Here is a 21,692-nt window from a genome sequence, read left to right as displayed (position 1 = left end):
AGACCATGCCGTCCATAGCCGCTCTCAACTCTGAGGTGACCCATACATTTGATATGTCGCATCGAGTCACTGAAAAAAATCCTGAACGGTAATTGTCTATGTCATTTCAAATCTCATTTCACAAGGCCAACCGCTTCAATAGGTGTGTGCACAGGCGTACATGTTGGCACTTGCAGAACCTGACAGTCAACAACAATCACACAGGTTTCAAGCACCGATATAGATGTGTCCGAGGGCCATGCACAAATCTTGTTCTCTCGGTTTATATCCACTTCCACCTTGACCTCAAAGGCTGAATCTTGAGCTGGCACGGATGCGGTTATCTCATCCAGCCAAGTGTATTTTTAATGAAGCATTTCTTCGTTTTTCTTGGTGGCGTCCACAGATGAATAGCTGCCTGTTGATGCATGCTTTTCTGTCCGGTCCACAGTGGACTTAGTAGGTGCAGAGATTAAAGACTTGACATCACAGAATGCAACAGATGGTAATTCCTCTGCCTCTCCATTTTGCTCCCATCACGCATGTACCTCATCAAGAAGTCATCCCAATTATGATGACTATTGTTAGCACTTTTCTAGGGCTGCAGAAAGTGTGCGAACACTTGACTAGCCCACAGGGCATCATCAATTAACTCTGGCTGGTAAATGAAATAATGCAATATACAAATCAGATGGTGAGTTATTATTTATAATCTCTCATACAGGCTACTTCTCAATATTCAGGGAGTTCAGGAAGAAATATGATGAAGAAACCTCAAATAACAATTTAGCGTGATGCAGATATTTTTCTCATTTATGCTCTAAATACTTCCCACCCTCAAAATTAAGTTAAGGCCAAAGAGGTGATGGAACCCTCCATAACTACATTCTAGCCAAAGAAAGGTTATTATGGCTGGAGATACAATATCACTGCAGATGAGTCAGGATATCTGTTAAAACATATCTTAAAAGTAGTGCAGGATAGACAGAAGTATAAGGGGAATTTAGAATTAATAGGACTGACCACTATAAGAAAAGAAAGATAACAGATATGCCTTGATTGTTAGATGAGAGAGCAATAAGTAAAAGTAGTTTACTAATCACAAATTCAAGTATAATGCAACTAGTTTTTATTTCTATTTTTTAGTCTCAATAGATTCTCCTTCAGGTTATAAATGACTAAAGTTCACATATGTCACTGTTATATCTCATTGTGCCAAGTTGTAACTATGCATTTACGTTAGTAAACATAGTAGAGTTAATTTTATCAAAGCAGTTTGGGATGTCTGAGAGTTATATGTACTTCTCATATCTATCTTAAATGATAAGACTTGTTGTTTATCCACACATTAGACACTATGTCAGGTATTTTATGTATTATGAAGATTTATAAACTTAAGCAACATACACTCTTTAACGTCCATTATATGTGGATTGAACTAGTTGTGCAATGATTAAAGGTCTTTGTCCCACTATCATTCAAATGTTTACAATAAAGCACCTTATGCTATCTTCTGCACATACAATATTCTTTGAACTTCAAGAGTCACTTTGAGTTGACTTGACAGAGCTTTCAGATTTAACCTCAGTGAAGCTGTGGCCTATATTATCAAGTACTTATCATAAGCTAAATAGTTATTGCTTTAAGATTAATGTGACATTTTTTTATATCTAAACTTGAAGTATACCCACTAAGCAGGCTCTTTCAATGATGATAGATAATCTCCAACATTTAAAAGGTTGACTTTACAATAAGGTATAACAAACAATCAAATATTTCAATTAATGATTTGAGTTGAAACTACTGTAGAAGGATTTCAATATTTTTGACTTCATTCAATAATAGATAGACTACCATACACAATTTTCCAATCTTATTTTATGCTTTATATTCTTTCAATCTCTGGTGTGTTATATAGCCTATTCAAAACATTCACATGTAATTTTTGTCTTTACACTGTCCAGTCTAATTAGCAAGAGAGTGCGTACCAATTTTCTCGAAGATATCATTGACAAATGAGTTGAGGAGGAGATGCCCGTATCAGAGTGCACCTGCCTCAATGCTCATTAGCCTTGGAGGCAGTCGAGACTCTGGCTTAGGCGCTGAGTGAAAGTGATTCCGTGTAGCCTGTTAGAGTAGACTACCAATCTGTATGAGTGTGAGTATAATAGCTCGTCCCAAGGGGATTACTACTGAAGGAAGTGAAGGAATTAATCCGACAGGCTTAAGATCTGTGCGGTGGATGCGCTGTGGGAGAAATTGTAGAAGTCCGCTATAGTGATAGTGTACCAATCCTGCTGGGTGTGAGAATAGTATTCGACCCAAGGGGATAGCTCTGAGAGCAGTTCCTCAAGTATATGAGCGAGAGGAACAGTGAGGAGGGAAGTGATATGCTGAAGACAGAACGGCTGCGTATGCGAGGATGCGCAAGGATGTGTGGGTGCAGAGTGAACAAGTGCGAATAGCTAGAAGGTACCAGGTATACGGAACGGGCAGAGTACCAGGTATCAGAACAGGTCTACGAACAGGATGAGTTAGGTGCCAGGTATGTGCGAAGTGTGCGGGGACTATGTCCTGAGCTTGTGAACTTCAGCTAAAACTGGCAATAGTCAAATGATCCAGACGATATGGTCATTCGCACAAGATGAGAAGCAAACAAGTGATTGTGCAAGTACGAGGGACAAATAAGACTAGAGCTAGTGACTCCGCAACACCACTATTGAAGAGGGAATGTAGGAAAGTAAAGTCCATACGAGCTTGAGATGAGTATATATATTGAGGTCCATAAGGATCCAGAACCATATACGCGAGTGCATCTACAAGCGAGGTCGGAAAGAGGTAGTATGTAAGTAGCACTAGGCAGCCTTGTGTATGGGAGACTTGTATGTAATGGACTTGCAATTGGTCAGGAATGACAAATAAAGATGGAAACGCACCAGTGGGGGCAGACAGGCTCGGATAGGATATGGACGGGGAATGTGTGGCAATGCAAGGCAATGCGAGGAATGCACAGATTCGCATCCACGTGTGACGGTCTGTAACGGGGTAGGATAGTCTGCATTGATCTGTGGGAGATAGGTGTGACATTGTCTAGCCAGAGGAAATGATGCTGTATGGGGCTGCAGCCAGAACGTCTCCTACAGCGTGAAAGAGAGTCTGATGTAAGAAGGGAATGTCTGGACGGAAGACTGTTCTGACAGAACAGATATCTAGCGGTATGATTGTCAAGGTATCAAGGTGGCAAGGTTTCAAGGTTTCAAGGTCTTGAGGTAACGAGCTACCAGAAGTGATCCGTGGAACGGAATGAGGTCTGTTGCGACACGTGATCACACGGACTTAGATATAAAATCCAAGGGAGTAAAAGGAAGTGATATTGGCAGAATACGACATGACTATCTATCATGATCTGTAAGAACTTGGAATCCTCTAAGCGGCAGTAGTACAGGCGAGTCCATAGTGCAGTAATATGTAAAGGACAGTAAGCGGCCTCATGTATGGGAATGTACATGTAATACGGACTGTTGGTTGATCAGAGTGATAAAAAGAGACAAATGACGCACCAATGGGGATGGATAGACATGGATGGACAGGAACCAAGGGCAAGTGAGGGAATTCGTCACAGGTTGCGTATCCGTTAGGTGTCTGGAAGGGACAGATGTCAATGGAAGAGGCCGGATGAATGTGGACACAAATACCTGACCAGGTGAGCTCCAGATCATGCTTAAAGGGTGATTGTGAGGCTAGTGCCGGAATGTTTGGTATAGCGCCATTTGATGATCTGGTGGTAGAAGATGAACTAGATGAGTAAGTGCTGATCTACTGAACATGACTGTAAGTACTTACCCGTCTGGTTTTCCTATGATCTGGTTGCATTTTGGCCACCGTCTTTGACATTACAGAGGCGTTGGGACCATAGTCAGAAGACAGCAGCGGCAAGCAACATGAGATTGGTGAAGGTAGTTGGAGATTAAAGACAGTGGTATGGTTGCAGGTTGTTGGGGGTGGCACGTGGATGTTGGGAACGACGGAACATCGTGGTCGACGGCGGCAGGTTTGAACATACACACAGACACTTTCAAGGGTGGGTGGTGCCAAGGTACAGAGGCGTTGGGACCATTGTCACAAGACAGCGACAGAAAGCGATGTGGGATTGGTGAAGATAGTTGGGCATTGTAGGCAGTGGCAGGGTTGCAGGTCGTTGTGGGTGGCACTTGAATGTCGGGAGCGACAGATGGTTGAAGTTTAAGAGCAAGAGAAAGTGATTACATAAATCGCATAATGGTGTTTCCTTAATAAGATCAACAAGTTGTTGTGGCGTTGTTTGCACAGCTTATGTAACACACACAACACCAATACCTACAAACAAACATTGTCTTGCATTACATAACACTTTCTCTTCTTCCTTAACCACTATCATCCCTATTACTTGCGTCACAGTCATCACTTAGGGCACCGTTTAGCGGCAAGTGGTCCATCGTCGCCAATGCTTGTTGGCAATCTTGCCCCTTAACTTGACCTCAGCCAATCTTCCGTCCCCCATCCATACCCGATGATGACATCTGGCATTGCCCACCTATATGGTAACTTTCATTCTTGTTTTTTACTTTCCCTTGCTAATGTTTTCTAGATTCACTAACTTTGTCCTCCTGATTCTTTTGACCCTCATTCCATCCAACCTCCCTAACTCTACACACCCAGCACCATCATTGTTCCAACCCTCCCCCAATTTATCTCCCCTTGGCGCTTCTTGATTTTTCCTGACCCTATTCCCTTCAGTGTTCACTGCTTACTCCTTTGCCACAATCATAACAACAACAAATATGGTTCATCAAGGCGCCTAATAATATCCGGCATTTGCCTTTCCCACAACCCTAACAACAACAAATATATTGGTTTATCAAGGTGTCTATTAAGTTCACACAGTTCATTCTCTTTCCACTACTTTACCTACACATAGCTCAATTCTTATTTTTTAGATGTCTACCTCACTTGCTTATGTCTACGTTCATCAGTATCAATCCTTTGGGCCCTTGCAGACTGCAGCTGCAAGGGTTCAAAGGGGATGCCTTAAAAGTACCAAAGTACCCTGACATTGTTCCCTGAGGTATGTTCCTATTCTCCATCAACCAGGTACTGACTTCTTTGAGGTCTAGCAATCTTTGTAGCAGTCCCTCATTGGGGACTACATGTAGTATGATTCAATCAATATACTTTTACTGATCAACCTCTTTATGTTGCAGCATCTCTGATCATTTAATCTTTCTACATCTGGCTACTAATTGATCTCTGCCTTTCTTTCAGTGCTTTTCTGCTTCATTGGGCTCTGCATGGACCATTTAGGAACTGCTGCCCATGTCCGTTCTGTGGCTCTGCATGAACCATCAAGGAATTGCGGCCCTCTTGTGTCTGGGGTAGTATTAAAGTCTGGGGGATTGTTTGGTGCTGCATGATCCATTAAGGACTGACACCTATTTGAGACTGGGGGATTATTTGGCGCTGCATGATCCATTAAGGACTGACGTCTGTTTGAGTCTGGGAGATTTATATATTTGATTCATCACTGATTGTCTGTCTAGTGATACATACAAGATCAACACAAGCAAGTCTTTAGCATTTTTACAATGTAATGAGAATGAATAAACATATATTTGGGGCATTTCTTCATGAGCTCATCAAACATAGCTTTTATGATACAAGACATATTTTCATAGATAAGTAGCTTAGATTATTCTTGTACCTTGCTAAGTGGCCCACTAGGAATATATTAAAGATAAATGTTAGTACAGTCCAAGCACTCTCACAAAGTGTCTTACTATATTAATGATCAATGACTGATTGCTACTCATCAGAGCTACATATTCATTGTATTTATAATTTTTTTGTATTTCATGTTTTCTATAATGGATATATACATATATATCTTCCCAATGCAAATACTCCACTTGTATTTAAGACTGGGACAATCAAAAAAATTATATATCCTTCCAACACTTTTAATATTGATTAGTAGGACTACTTCCACCAATTATTTTTTTGCACATATAGGCTTTCAAATTTATGATAGCAGCATAATATGATACAGTCAGATTTGTCCATTTATGATGGTATACACTATCTATCCATTTGTACCGACCCCTATTTATTTCTGCATTGGGCCCCAGTCTTTGGAGGCCCATATATCAGCTTGCTTGTGATCTCTTGTGCAGCTACATTATATGCCAGCTTCTTGAAGTTCATTCCTGTCATTCATGTGTTGGAAGTCATCCACACAAAGGTAATTTCCATTTTACTGGTTTTTATATGCAGTGTTTGCAACCATGGAGTGTACAAGCAACTACATATGAGCAATGTGCTGAGCATGCTGAAGAATAAGAGTCTTTTTAAGCCAATTTGCAATGCCTGAAAGATAAGAGTCTACTGAGTGAGGTTCAATATAATGTGATAATCAAACAACATAGAATGAGAGAGTATCCACTGTGGGATCAATAGACAGTTGATGCAGCTGGGAGAAAGTGATGTAAGACTTGAGATGTGAGTCATAGGTTGATGCAGTGGTTGATTCAATTGTGAAACCAAGTGCGACTGAGTATTTGTATAAGAGACATTCATGTGTCTAGGCCTCCCCAATAGTTTGTCTGAACAATGAAGAAACCTGCATCATTTTTTTATTGCCCCCAGTGCATCTCAAAGGGGTTCAAAATCAAAAAAAAACTGGCTGATGGAGCTAACTCCAAAATGTGTTCATTTGGGAAACATGAGAGTGCATTTGCCACATGATTGTCACAGCCACTAGTGTGCTCAACTTGCAAATCTACTTTATACTCCAGCAGAACATCAACTGCTGAGAGTAGAATGAAATTGTATAGTGGGTGTGCGCAGAGGGAGTTGAACACTGCTACTGTGTTGGTATATGCCTGTGACATTCTTTAGCTGCTCTCCTGTGCTCATTGGCTGCTTTAGGATGCTTTTCACTTGCTCTTCGCTAGATTTCCTCTATATCTACTGGGGAGAAGGTTCCTTACTGAAGTACAGATCCCTAGTTTGTGCTATGCCTTAGAATGCACCTATCTAAATCCAAGAGTTATAATCCAAGGGAGTAGAAGGAAGTAATATTGTCAGAAGATGACACAACTATCTGTCATGATCCGTAAGAACTCGGAATCCTCTAAGCGGCAGTAAGTACAGGCGAGTCCATAGTGCAGTAATATGTAAAAGACGACAAGCAACCTCATGTATGTGAACGTACATATAATATGGACTGTGGGTGACCAGAGTGACAAAAAGAGACAAATAATGCACCAATGGGAATGGATGGACATGGATGGACAGGGACCAAGGGCAAGTGATGGTATCCATTGCAGATTGTGTATCTGTTGGGTGTCCGGGAGGACAGATGTAGACGGAAGGAGCCGGATGATGATGGATATGAATACCTGACAAGGTGAGCTCCGGATCATGCATAATGGGTGATTGTGAGGCTAGCATCGGAATGTTCAGTACAATGGAACATGTGCCTAATGGACCTCATTGACAGTTATTTTTGCAGCACCATGTACTTTCAACTTGAAGTCCCATACAATTTGTGAGTAGGTGTTGAGGAGGAGTAAGATGTTAGGAATACGCAAGAAGATGTTTGCCGTATTTGAAGAGTCGGGGATTTTCATCGCTTCGTGCCGACATCATTTTGTGCTTCTGGCGTGTGATATGATCTGAAGCAGAGAACTGTAAGACCTTGTTTTGAAATCATTTTGTTTGCACTAATGCATTTCGGCAGTACAAAATATCTGTTGGCAATCATTGACAAGCTACTTACTGTGTATGGCCAAAATGGAGGTTGCGCTTACAATATTGGTTGCACCTTCTCAAAAACTTTAACCAATAGCACATTGGGTCCTTGTGCACACAATCTTGGCTTTCAGATGATGGTTGGTGCCTTCCATGGCCATGCGCACAATTGAAGGTGCCAGCTTGACTGGCACCCAATGTATATTTCGGGAACAGATCATACTGAGGGCGAGGGTTGTGAGCATATTTTCTCCACATCTAATGAGCTTGCCTGTAGCACAAGGCATGCTAACTGTTTCCATCACCACCGAGCCATCGAGGAACATTTTGCAATTTGGGATGCCAATAAGTATGCTGCACTTAGTACGTCATGACATATTTACAATCACAATACTAATGGGCCTTGCCATCAGGCAATTATTTTGGAACCATTACCGAGAAGCATTGAAATCGGTGTGGGAGAAATTGTAGAAGTCCGCTATAGTGATAGCGTACCAATCCTGCTGGGTGCGAGAATAGTAGTCAACCCAAGGGGATAGCTCTGAGAGCAGTTCCTCAAGTATGAGCGAGGGGAACAGTGAAGAAGGAAGTGATGCGCTGAAGACAGAACGGCTGGGTATGCGAGGAGATGCGGAGATGCGAGGATGTGCGGAGATGCGAGGTATGTGGATGCAGAGATGCGAGGTATGCGGATGCGCAGAAACGAATGAATGTCTAGAGGGTACCAGGTATGCGAAACGGGTAGGGTACCAGGTATCAGAACAGGTAATCGGGTAGAGCGAACTAGGTACCAGGTATATGCGAAGACGTGCAGAAACCACCTTGCAAAGGAACTCAACTAGGACTAGCAATAGTCAACTGTCAATGGCGATGCGAGTGTTCACGTGGGATGAGAAGGCAAACAAGTGATTGCTCAAGCAAGGAATGACAAGGTAAGACTAAGCTAGTGACTCCGCACACAACACACAACCAGAGAGAGAGAATGTAGGAAAGTGAAGTCCGTACGAGTCTGTGACGTAGTATATAACAGAGTCCGTAAGGAACCAGAACTGTATAAGCGGGTGCATATGCAAGCAAAGTCGGAAGGAGATACATGTAAGTAATGGTACGCGGCCTCGTGTATGGGAACTGATATGTGACTGGCCCTGCGAACAGTTAGGAATGACTAACTAAGAATGAGAACGCACCAGTGAGGACAGACAGATGCAGGCAGGACATGGACAGATAGTGCATTGTGATGCAATGCGATGCAATGAGTGTGTGGATTCCGCAACCTCGTGTGATGGTCCGCAACGGCCTGTGGAAGGTATGCGTGACTTCGTCCAGTAAGGGGAAATGGTGTCATTCGGGGCTGCAGCCAGATCGTCTCCTACATCGGTTCAGTTATTGACAGCTGAGCTAGAGACTATCAAGGCTGAGCTACACCTCAGCGACAATGATTTCCTGAGATTTTTCGATCAGGAACACATATATCTGGATAGTCTGAAGCAGCCAGCTCTGCCAGATCAGCTCTCTATATGTTATGTTGAGGTACTTGACGAGCTTGCGGAACAAAGGTGTCGTACATTAGCTAACAACTATTGCTCATCCCTGATGTGATCTTAATAGGGCTGAATGGGATCTCGCCCGTGAATCTGGCAATAATGCCCTTACGGGAGTACATGCTGGCAGTTTGGAACAAATGAGTGCTGCACTCAAGCAAGCCCACATCCAAGTTGATTCTTCCTATGCCAAATTACAGCATGCCAAGGTGCTTGTTCTCAGCTGAGTCGGTGAAAAAATAGTTCAAGGTAAATCAGATTCTGAAGTTGGAGAAAGGATTGATGCGGTGTAGGAACAAGTTCCTGGTTAGGCTTACTTTACCCCTATTTACCTTGCTTGTGTTGGCACTTGGATAGCTTACATAATCATGTTGGTCTTTACCCTTACCTTCACCTGGTGTGACTTTGAATGCAGTTTTCCTTACTCTCTCTCCCTCTCTGAGCTCTGAGCCTGGTCCAGAAACCCTGGGTCTTACACTGTCAACACTCTGACATAGCAGCTAGGCAGACAAGACCCAACACCTCAGATTCCCTCAATCTGAATTGTTGTACCCACAACTGGAGCCCACCGCGAGGGTTTCTTGTTTCTAGGCTCTCTATGCTCACCAATCATCACCCTACCATCCCTACTCCAAGCCTTATCCAACCACAGTCACTCTTTCATCAGTTTTCAGCATCACCTCCTCCCCCCTCCGCACAGATAAGCGATTTTCCCACGCGTTCTTCGACCGGATCTCTCGCAAATTCAGATTCGGATTCCCCTCGTTCAGGCCGTCATTTTGAGCCCTGGGTCATCCCATTTGGAGCAGAAGTGGTGGAGATATCGGGTTTTTCGTGTTTTTGAGAGGTTGAGGAGAGATAAGGTTGTTGTGGGAGTACCAAGGCCTGTCTATTCTAGCTCTTTTGGTCGTCCAGCATCCCTCTGTGGCTCTGCCCATCGCCCTAATCCGCTTCCTGAGATGACCAGCCAGTCCCTCCCTACTGCCTACCCCTTCCTCCTACCCCCTCATCGCCCTATACGCGTTTTTCCTATTTCCCCAGCCCATTTCGCATCGGAACCCCATCGACCCCAGACCCATTTTGAAGCTCTCGTCAACGCCGACACATTCACCGCATCAGTTTCCCAATTGGTCCACGTCTCCCCTCGCTATTCGCACTTCTCGCAATTTCCGCCCTTTTTCGCTATTTCCCCCATAACTTTCCCAATTCTTCGCCAATCTCCGTCAACCCCGTATCCATTTTGAAGCTCTCGTCCACGCCGTCACATCCGCCGCATCCGCTTCTCAATACGTCCGCCCCTTCACACGCTATCCGCATTTCTCGTGTTTTCCACCCCCCTGACCAATTCCTCTATAACTCGCCCATTCCTTCGCCAAACCCAGTGATCCCAATACTCATTTTGAAGCCCTCGCTCGCCCCTATCCATCCAGCTACTCCCCATCGTCATCCGTGCAGCCCTTACTCCGCTTTTTGCCGTTTTATCCTCCGAAGTCCTCCAGTACAGTCCTGGGGGCCAAGTTTTTGCCGTTTTGCCTGACCCTCACTCACTGACGCGGTTCACATGACAACAGTAGTCTGTGAAAACAGGTGTGTGGGGATCATCAGGTCAGTTTTCTCAAGTTCAGTTTAGTTTTGGCTGTATTGTGGAAATGACTGGGGACAGTCATGATTTAAAGGTCCCATGAGATGTAGGAACAAGTTCCTGGTTAGGCTTACTTTACCCCTATTTACCTTGCTTGTGTTGGCACTTGGATAGCTTACATAATCATGTTGGTCTTTACCCTTACCTTCACCTGGTGTGACTTTGAATGCAGTTTTCCTTACTCTCTCTCCCTCTCTGAGCTCTGAGCCTGGTCCAGAAACCCTGGGTCTTACACTGTCAACACTCTGACATAGCAGCTAGGCAGACAAGACCCAACACCTCAGATTCCCTCAATCTGAATTGTTGTACCCACAGCGGGTCAACAGATTTTAGTCAAAATGATTTAGCAAGTCCTTCAACTTGAATCATTGCGGCCGCCCAGATAGTGTGTACTTGTCACTATGACGTGGTGCGAATTCACTGCGGCACATTTGCGGTGCTAGCCTGACTGGAACTCCTACCTGGGCCTGTCCGAGTCACTGTGATGTTCATATCTAATTTTTCTTTATGATACCTACTAGTGATTCCACACTTGGCACCAACTACTCCATAAAGTGCAAGCAAGTGGATGACTTTAGGTGGGATGAGTTACTTCTTTTCTTACTAAACCAAACTGAATACATGGTCTCATGATTTACACAGGAATTGAAGCTACGGCATCTGGGAAGGAATTGTACATCCCTCAGGGGTATTGTATTATTTCGATGTCTCAATGGTAAGTAAATATTCGCCATGAGTGGAAATTTTGTTCTGCCATATCTCACAGTCCAAGTTGGACAGAAAACATATATAGGAAGTGGTGTAAAAAAATATACCTCCAATCAATTAAACAATCTTCAGAACTAAATAGACACAGCTCACAGGCAATTACAGGAAGACATGTGGTATATGGTTGTTGAGCCTGCAACAAAAGATAGAGGGGTTGACTCTGGAACAATCAACTGTGGCCTCATTGTTTTGGAGCACCGACTAAATGGAGAAAATGATCGCTTGCCTTATTAGCTTTGGTATGTCTCATAACATTGTATAATCTTCTCCTTTTTCTAAACAGAATTGCGTAGAAAACCTTCTTAACTCTAATGGATCTTTGAAGGAACAAGGTGTATGACCCGCCTTTAATTTCCTACCCAAATGGTTCATACACCATCCCTACCAGAACCTCATAGATAGCAAAGATGCTCATTTTAGGAAAACATTCTTCTTTTCTCCAGAATGGAAACCTTCACCTTCATCTTTTCCCATTCATATTGAATCTCCTGGAGTCCTTCGCTATAACACCACTGCTACTTGGTGCATTCACATCAATTGCATCTTTCATCTGAAAATCAACCATGACTCATGCACACTAATAGGAAGGATATGGAATGTTATACGTAAGTTGCAGGATCAACACTCCAAAAAATTATGTTTAATTTGCAGGGAAGGCCATCACCAGTTTCTCAACTACTATGGTTTGCCTGAAGCTTATCTGATGTGGACCCATTCAATTGAAGGAAGCAAACAAAACAAAACATCTGGTTTCTATCTTTGCTGGCGATAGCTGCTATGTTTTGTTGTTCCAGTACTGGTATTGGAACACATTAAAAAACTTCATATTGACAGTATTGTCAATTCTGCTTGATATGAGAAAGTTCCTGGACCACTTCAATGACAATAACATAAAGCACAGCACTCTGGTATGTAACCCACTATCACCATGTACTTTTTTAATCTATGTACACGAGGTTGATCAATTTTGAAAAACAGAACTAGTGTGTGCATATGCTGACTGACATCCTCCATATCATTGTCGCTTTTGGATTTCTCATCAGACTGCAGGACTAAAAAATGGAACCAAATAAGTCAGAAAGCATAGGAAAGCAGTGTCATAGGGAATGGAGATGATAAATTGAGGCAGTAACCATGACTCACAAGCAGTGTAAGCAATGACAAGCAGCGTAAGCAGTAACATGCAGCACTATGCAGTAATGATGGGAGAAATGTAGCTTAGCAGATGCAGCTGCAAGGGATAATGATAGCAATGCAATGATAACATGCAGTGATCATGGGATGAATGCATTCTATGAGACTTTTCTCTAGCACAATGAAGGATGAGTGTGGTGATGGATTGGCTGGGTTATTGCTCATCATCTCTTAAATGCTGATTGAGCAAAGAAGAGCACTTTGTAAGATCAAAGGGCAGACTGACTTAGAGGATGTAAAGATTTCAATGTGCATCTGAATTGTTGATAGCATAAGTTGGAATCCCAGTTCATAGCACATTGTATGTACAAAAAAAAAAGATATATGTGCCCCCTAGACAATTACAACCCATTGGTGATGATGCATAAACTTACTAGCATGGCTCACCTAGGATTCACAACCAGGGCACATATATTTACCTGAGTTGTATGTCAAGCTGCTGTGGAGCATACCTCTTCAACAGAGCTAAAATCTTCAGAACCACATATATCCCAATGACCACAAGAAGCTTGTTGATTGTCTTGGTGCTCTCTGGATTAGGCTATAGTCTTGTATCTCTGGTGACTTTTGGATATGACTATTGTACTTCCAATACTCCCAAGTGTAAGCTAGGGGTTGATGAAATGTTTGCCTCCCTTGGCCCTGCATAGTGTTTGAAACCTACATACTGTAAATCTTCCATGCTAAGTTTGAGAATCTTCTTCTATCGTTGATCAGTGATCATATGCTCAAACCTAGCAGCCATAAATAGAGGGTGGAGTGGACGACTGGCTTCCTTGAAATCCTTTGGTGGCAGTATAAAAAAAGAATGATTGAGATCATATAATGAGAGCTTAGATGCTTTAAAACCATGAGGGATCTGCTTTTCCACAAGTTAATTAACATGCAGCTTATTTTTTGAAACATGCACTAAGGCTCCTAGATAAAAATCCAGTTTCTCCATAGCTACGTCCACAGGTCAATGATGTCACATGAACAGACTCATGAGAATACTACTTGCACCTTTTTTCTTCCAGTGATGTCACTGTCTTGCTTTGGATCTTTTCCACATATGTTGACAGTCTTTGTGCCTTCTTCTCAGAGCTCCTTTTTCCACAATGAGTCTTATATTTCTTCTGGTACTTGATGGGAGACATGATATAGTCATCATCATGGTGATGATTAAGTGCATAGTGAATGATGTGTGCAGTATTTGAAGAAGATTAGGGAATGACAAGGGAATGACATATAAAGCACAGATTTTGAAGTGTCTGCACATCATGTCAAGGTCTAGCTGAACATCGAGGTTATCTGGGACAGTATGAGATAGTGATGGATGAGTCATGTGTACTCAGATGGCAGCTAAGAGAAACTTGGAAATATATTGTTAGGAGCCATGTGATGAATGTAAGTATACTTGGTGAGGTGTGAGTTTGAATATACTGTCAAGACTGTGCTCAAAGGGCAGATATAAAGGGCTTAGCTTCAGCTCATGCACTGCGCTCCTTACTCAAGTACTTGCCCTTCACTTCAGGTGGCTAGGTATAGTTTCTATGCTGGTAGAAAACTTAGTGAGGTGGCAGAAAATAGAGTAGGGCTACTGTAGACTTGTCTACGGTAGAAGGTGACAGAGGAAGACTACCCGAGGGTAAAGTCAGAGATGTAGTCTATCAAGAAATCAATCCTCAGACACAGAAATAAACAGAAAGCAGAAATGGGCAGAGTCTAGGATAATATTTGAACTGAGGAATATTCAGCGAGACTATGAGAATTTATATACTTCTAACTAGTACAACAGCAACATAGATAGCGGAGTTGGATGCTATGTCAGGAACATATGGAGAGCATAGAGGTGACAGGTGGGAATCAACTGACAGGCAGATCACAGAGAATGGAGACAGAAATGAACTGTCAGGCAGATCTGGGCATAGGGGTAAGTTTACAATGAAGATACCAAATGGGGAAAGAAGTGGAAAAGAGATCTGGATCAGATCTGAGAACATGGCCAAAGATTGTATTAGAAATTAGGTGCAAGAATGTAGAATATGACACTGAGGGGTAGCATAGCTAAACAGAAACAGAGGTAAGGCAGTTGGAGTAGCAGTAAGCCCTCTGACAAGACACTTCACAAGGTCAAAACCACTTACTAACTCACACCACCATACTAACCTACTCTGCCTTACTAACTCCTTCCTCCCTCTTCTAACTGCACCCTATCCTAGGAGATCACCAAACTTTTCTGTGAGCATAGGCTAGTGGTCTACAAACCCAATTACCTGATTCCTTTGCTAGGCAACACCAAATTTGCAAATTTCTGTGGACAACCAGGTGCCCAGTTGAGAGTAGACCATCCTATTATTGGTCGAGCACACTAGAGCGATGCTCATAGTGAAGGACATGCCCAAGTATCTGTGGGCGGAAGCGGTCAACTATGCTACCTGGCTCAAGAACCGCTGTAGAGAGTGATCTCCCTACAGGCTTGTATCCCCTCATTCCTACATCGACCTCATCACTATCCACAGGTAGGCGCGACCCTACAGAGACATACATTGCACGCACAACCATCAGCGCTCTTCCACATCATGCGCACCTTATCCACATACCGGTGCTCTACTCGGCATATCCTCTCATGTCCTGTCCTGTCTGTCTGGCCCTGTTGGTGCATATTCTCACTGTTATTACTGTCACTGACCACATCCAGGGTCTCTTACATATATGTTTTGTTTGCGCTTCTGCACAGCCTATCCGCTTCCCTTATGCTTCCGCATCCTAAGAGTGCATGTAGCTACATACATATCTAGAGGACTTAGCACAATTTGGACTTACTACTTTACCTTACTTGGACTCAGTATCTGTTTTTCTGCCGAGTTTGTGCGCATAGCACTAATATCATCACCATTTGTGTCTATTATCTTCTCAGTCTCATTAAGACTCATCTACTAGGTTCCTAAAGACCTCTATTTGTTTGCCGCCACTGTTTTCCTACTTCATGCATATTGCGCGCTAGCTGCCTTCTTCCGCATATCTCGCGCACCACGTGTGCTCGTCGCATATACATTGTGCATCTTCACATGCCTTTGCATACCATTGGCTTATCACTAGTCTTTGATCCTCTCATTATTTAGAGAGATTTGCCTCAATAGCATCCCTTTGAGACGATACTACTAGCTCGCCTCTTGAGGTATCTATCCTTGTGACTCTCCAGAGTTTGCATTCCTATTTCATCACCCACACCGCTTACCATTGAAAGCCACCCCAGGCACTACTCCCTTCGAACTTGTCCAAAAATCCAATCCAAACCTTCTCCAAGTGCACGAATTTGGCACCACAGTTTATGTCCATCTGGAGGATGCGGGAAAGCTGGAGCCAAATGTGTAGGAAGCTGTATTTCAGGTGGTGGACATGGTCAGTAAAGCCTACTGGGTCTATTGGTCAGGTAAGCACAGGGTCTCTGTTAAATGCAACATTATGTTTGTGTCAGGAGAGGTGACAGTGGTGCAGGATATCCTGAATGTGGGGAGTCCATCATGTGTGATGACATATACACTAGCAACCCTGAAAACAATGTTGTCATGCACTACAACAAATACACTAGCAGCACCAACCTACCTGGTGTTCAGCCTATCCCACCACCTGCCACCAATGAGGGGGAGATGGCATCCCTAACGCTAGATTCCCTGTTGGAGGCATCAGTGTTAGATCTCCTGGACAAAGAAACCCACATTCACCTTGTGCTCACAGCCGCAGAACCTGAACCCACCTTGCAGCAGGCACTGAACGGTCCTGACAGCGAAGAGTGGGAAGAAGCACTGAATTATTAGATTAGCCAACTTGAAAAGCTAGGTACCTGGGAAATTGTGGACTTACCTAGAGTGGCAAACCTTATCTCATGCCACTACATGCTGGCCACCAAGTGAGGACTGGGTGGCGAAAAGTTGAAATTTCACATGCACCTCATTACAAACGGTCAGCAGCAGAAATACAGAGTAGACTATTTTGGTACCTTTGCACCCACTGCCAATATGAGCATGATCTGCATGGTACTAGCTATGGCCGTTCAGCAAGACTGTTCAGCAAGACTGGGAGATACACCAGATCAACATCAAGAGTGCTTACCTTTATGTGAGCATCCAGGAGGAGATCACGCACCCCCAGGGTACCTGAGGGAGGATTAGTGTGGAAAGGTGTTGAACTTAATGAGGAGCTTACCTGGACTGAAGCAAGCAGGGTTTGAGTGGGTGGAGGAGCTAGCTAGAGTGTTCTTGAAGCTGGGGTTCAGTAGGTCAAAGGTGGATCAAGTGGTGTACTACAAATGTACCTCCAGCAAACAGATGGTCATCACAGTGTCCATCAATGACATGGCTGTCACCAAGAACCGCACTTCTCATATCCACCGCTTCAAGGCCCAACTCCTGTTGGACTTAGTGAAGCTTGACGAGCGTGACTCGGAAATGGCCGAGTAGCTGAAACCTTCATTCATTGGTGTACATACAGTAGGACATTTTTCATGTAGTACACTACGAGTTTGTCACGCAATTCACTGTGTATAAGCTACCAAAAATTCTATAACTCCAGCAGTTCTTCAAGATATTGGACCTGGGGGAGTTGAAGTGGCTGTTGGGGTTAAAGGTAATGCATAACAGAGCAGCACATACCTTAACACTGTCGCAGAAGGCCTATGTGGCCACCATAGTCGAATGTTTCTGTTTGGAGGACACTAAGGCTGCACAGACCCCAATGGAACCAGGCCAAAACCTATCCACAGATCAGTCCCCCGGCACCCACACAGAACTTAAAGCTATGAGAGATGTACCATTGTGGGTGAGGAAATAGAGATGTCAACTCTGGGGAGTCACAAGGATATAAACCTCAAGAGGTGAGCTAGTAGAATCAACCCTCAGAGGATGCTACTGAGATAGAACTCTCTAAATATGAGAGAAATCAAGAGATGGCAGAAAAACGAAGGTATGCAAAGGCGTGTGATGTATGCACGGTGGATGTGCAAGAGGCGCGAGATATGCGGAAGGATGCGGCTAACATGTGGTACACGTGAGGTAATTAATTGGTGGTGGCTGACAATATGGATGCTTCTCAAGATAATAGACAAGTCCTGATCAGACTAGACAGATGATAGACAGATGAGATGATGATATTAGTGCTAAGTGCACAACTTCATTACACTGGTAGAATGATATTTTTTTGTTGACATTGACCATAGAGCTTGTACATTATATTGTAAGGACAATGGACACTGTAAGACACAATAGATAGGTAAACAATCATTATAGATCACCCGCAAGCATGTCTTCAACAGTATTCACGAGCACATCTTTAACACAGTCAAGCAGGACTTCTCACACTTATGATCAACACTGACATGATCAATGCAGCTTGAAAGAAGGGAGAGAACCTGAGAAACTCACTACACTATCATTGATTCATCTATGTCTGATGGACTTGGCCTTGGAACACTGACACAATCAATGCAGCTCGAAAGAAGGGAGAGAACCTGAGAAAATCACTACACTATCATCTATGCCTCATGGACTCGGCTTTGGCATCTGTTCACCTTAGTAAGATCAGGCTCACCACCTATAGAACAGCGGCAAGCAGCTTGACATCGAAGAGGATGATGAGGAGCAGATGAAGTGGGTGTGGGAACAGTTTGTAGGAGAAGCAGGAGGTTTAGCGAGAAGGTGGTGTACCAAACATTCTGGCGCTAGCCTCACAATCACCCTTTAAGCCAGGTCCGGAGCTCTCCTGGCCAGGTATTCATGTCCACACCTATCCGGCCTCCTCTGTTGACGACCGTCCCTTCCGGACACCTAACGGATACGAAACCTGTGATGGATTCCCTCATTTGCCCTTGGTTCCTGCCCATCCATGTCCATCCATCCCCATTGGTGAGTCATTTGTCTCTTTTTATCACTCTGATCAACCAGCAGTCCGTATTACATGTACATTCCCATACATGAGGCCGCTTACCATCCTTTACATATTACTGCGCTATGGACTCGCCTGTACTACTGCCACTTAGCAGATTCTGAGTTCTTACAGGTTATGATAAATAGTCGCGTCGTATTCTGCCAATATCACTCCCTTGGATTTTATATCTAAGTCTGTGTGATCAAAAAAGTCGCCTTAGTCTTCCACACCGCAACGGACTTCATCCTGTTCCACAGATCACTTCCGGTAGCTCGTTACATCAAGACCTTGAAACCTTGACACCTCGACACCTTGCCACCTCGACACCTTGCTATCTTGATACTTGACAGATCATACCGCTAGATATCTGTTCCGTCAGAACCGCTGTGGGGACAACAAATCTGCTGAGAAGCAGAAGGTGTTGGGTCTTGCTGCCTAGCTGCTATGTCTTGAGAGACAATGTAAGACCCAGGCTTTCTTGACTGGGGAGTGCTCAAGCAGGGAGAGAGAGAGAGAGAGAGTGTGTGTGTGTGTGTGTGTGAGTGTGAGAGTGAGAGAGGATATCAAATATGACACTGCAGACAATAGGGCTAGAATTGGGTATCAGGAGCTAGCTAGTGAGCTGAAGAAGCTACAACTAGGGAAGCTACAAACTGGGGAAGCTACTACTTAACCCTAGAAGGGGAGCTACCAGAATGTGAGCTGAATGCTACTACTGAGTGGATGTGTAGGGCGAAGATTTGATGATTAGGTAAGCAGTCAAATGCCAACATAAACAAAGGAAAGGGGTAAGTAAAGCTAGGTAGAAACTGTCAATACAAGGTCACAGGGAACTAGTTCCCTACACCGCCTTCCGTCAGGACATCCTCCTCTTACACTGGACCACTTTTCGTGCATCCACCGCACAGATCTTAAGCCCGTCGGATTGATTCCTTCACATTTATTGCGGTGTAGGAAACCTCCATTTTCTGGCCCCGTATTTGATACTTTCCTTACTTTATGTTAGCACTCTTATTGCTTACATAATCCAGTCAATCTTTCACCAGTACCAGTCTGAGTCTGTGTCTGCCTGAGTGTCCAGTCTTTATTCTTCATCTGTTTCTCTCCTTGAGCACTGAGCCTAGAGCAGAGACCCTTTAGGGTCAAACTAGCCTTAGGCCAGCAAGACCCAACATTTCCCTGCAGCTCAGCAGGATTGTTGTACCCACAGCGGAGACTTCCCTCAGTAGCAATCCCCTTGGGACGAGCTATTACACTCACACTCATACGGATCGGTAGTCTACACCAACAGGCTACACGGAATCACTTTCGCTCAGCGGGGATGCCAGATAAGTAATAGGACAGAATGGGGACAGAACAGAACATACCTATCTAAATGACCCGTGCCGAGCCTTGTACATGAATTTACCATAAGGGTGTCCTGCATTTGGGGCAGGACTTATTGCTGGTGTTGGGATTTAAGAGGAATGACTAATTTAATAGTTAGCGAGCCACATCATCACCCACTATTATTATAGTTACATATTGGGAAGGTCAGGTGTGCTCAAGGACATTGTGACAAAAATGCAGTAAGTTTGTATATACAAGATCAGTAGAACACTGTATGTACTCTCTACACAGGGAATAGATACAAAATGACAATAATGGCAAAAACTATGTGTTTGTGTGAAGACTTTCTTGAAAAAAACATATCAAAAAAAAAATAACATTATGTTACAAAATTAGGTTTGTCAACCCAAAACTACTGTAACTGTAACAAAAAATAGGTTTGGTTCGTTGGGCAAACCTAAGGTCGAAATTATACAGTAACTGTTGGTTATCTAATCCGATCAAGGCACGAGGTTGAACCACAATTAGTCTAAGTGCAAACAAGCGATGTGGTGCAGCACTTTTTGCTCTTGCCCACCATCACAGTATTTATTGTCCTAAGGATTAAGCACTAGCTATCTGTCTGTTTGTGTTTCTCTTAATCCTATTATGTTCCTCGACGACCCCAATGAGGCCATAATACTGGACTATACCAGTGATGAGCATCAACAAGCTCAAGAACAACTAGTGAACAAAGACTTTACCGTAGACCAGGCCATATGCTCGTTAGACTCACTATGGACTCTGACGAACAACACCGACAAACGGCATTGGGCCTTAAGGCAAGAGAGGCTTAAAGCAGTGCATCAATGAGAAGCGTTAGAAGAGGAGGAGCATCAGCAGGCGCTCGAGGAGGAAGATGAAGTGGCCAGGCTTGAAGAGCGTAAGAAGAACAAGAGTAAAATATGCTCCCTTCGCTCAAGGCAAAGTCCCTTCAGAACCCCCCATTCTACCTGCACCATATGCAACAAGAAAAATGAAATCAGGAGATTACTGTGAACTTCATTATTTCACCAATTGCAGTTTGGACAACGCAAAGAAACTTTCTTAGATCGCAGAACCAGACGCCCTGGTGATGCTTCCATCCAATGACAGAATTCACTCATGGATTCCAGCGGACGCAATTAAAGACCCAAAGGCTGCAGTAGTGACCAAGGACGAGAATCTGACCTGGGAAGAGTTTAACGAAGCAGCACCTCGCATGATTAATTTCATGAAGATGCACAACTGGCCAAACGAGCGTGTCACCATGCACATACAATTCTGGTTGGCCTTGCAGACACACCGCTGGCATCATGCCTCAGATCACCTCAAGCAACAAGCTTTACTGTTATACCAATCACAGCAGCGAAGTCGGTGGCATCTCGCCATAGGCTCAGCGCAGAGCTGGAGCTTGGAGGAGATTAATCAAGAGTTGCTCATGGAAGCAAAGGCAGGTCAGTTCTTTTTGTCAGCGAAATCATGCATCCTTTAGTGCAGCAGGCTCATCAGTCTCCTTTTATTGTTTCACG

The 21,692-nt window shown here is 43.7% G+C and overlaps 5 protein-coding genes across 5 annotated transcripts; all 5 read left to right on the top strand.

Annotated features, from left to right (window-relative positions):
• Window positions 1-7,587: 7,587 nt before the first annotated feature.
• DEU56DRAFT_730319 (uncharacterized protein) lies at window positions 7,588-7,937 on the top strand (the record flags this gene model as incomplete). The annotated part of the gene is made up of 2 exons (XM_041348160.1): window positions 7,588-7,676; window positions 7,709-7,937. The coding sequence occupies 2 exons, from the start codon at window positions 7,588-7,590 to the stop codon at window positions 7,935-7,937; spliced, it is 318 nt and encodes a 105-aa protein (XP_041211935.1).
• Window positions 7,938-7,952: 15 nt separating this feature from the next.
• On the top strand, window positions 7,953-8,138 carry DEU56DRAFT_730318 (uncharacterized protein; the record flags this gene model as incomplete). The annotated part of the gene is made up of 1 exon (XM_041348159.1): window positions 7,953-8,138. A coding segment is annotated over one exon (186 nt), but the record flags the coding sequence as incomplete, so codon positions are not given.
• An 878-nt stretch (window positions 8,139-9,016) lies between these two features.
• On the top strand, window positions 9,017-9,532 carry DEU56DRAFT_753229 (uncharacterized protein; the record flags this gene model as incomplete). Its single annotated transcript, XM_041349697.1, has 3 exons — window positions 9,017-9,070; window positions 9,148-9,320; window positions 9,373-9,532. The coding sequence occupies 3 exons, from the start codon at window positions 9,017-9,019 to the stop codon at window positions 9,530-9,532; spliced, it is 387 nt and encodes a 128-aa protein (XP_041211933.1).
• Window positions 9,533-9,903: 371 nt separating this feature from the next.
• DEU56DRAFT_909316 (uncharacterized protein) lies at window positions 9,904-10,549 on the top strand (the record flags this gene model as incomplete). Its single annotated transcript, XM_041357094.1, has 2 exons — window positions 9,904-10,139; window positions 10,204-10,549. 2 exons carry the CDS (start codon window positions 9,904-9,906, stop codon window positions 10,547-10,549), a joined length of 582 nt encoding a protein of 193 aa, XP_041211932.1.
• A 10,683-nt stretch (window positions 10,550-21,232) lies between these two features.
• On the top strand, window positions 21,233-21,655 carry DEU56DRAFT_730301 (uncharacterized protein; the record flags this gene model as incomplete). The annotated part of the gene is made up of 1 exon (XM_041348157.1): window positions 21,233-21,655. A coding segment is annotated over one exon (423 nt), but the record flags the coding sequence as incomplete, so codon positions are not given.
• Between the last annotated feature and the right edge of the window lie 37 nt (window positions 21,656-21,692).

The sequence above is a fragment of the Suillus clintonianus genome, assembly GCF_016758775.1.
Source record: "Suillus clintonianus strain FC179 chromosome Unknown DEU56scaffold_13, whole genome shotgun sequence".
In the NCBI taxonomy this organism is placed as follows: Eukaryota; Fungi; Basidiomycota; class Agaricomycetes; order Boletales; family Suillaceae; genus Suillus; species Suillus clintonianus.
The sequence above is the reverse complement of the archived record's forward strand: the minus strand, read 5'-3'. Positions and strand labels throughout refer to the sequence as shown.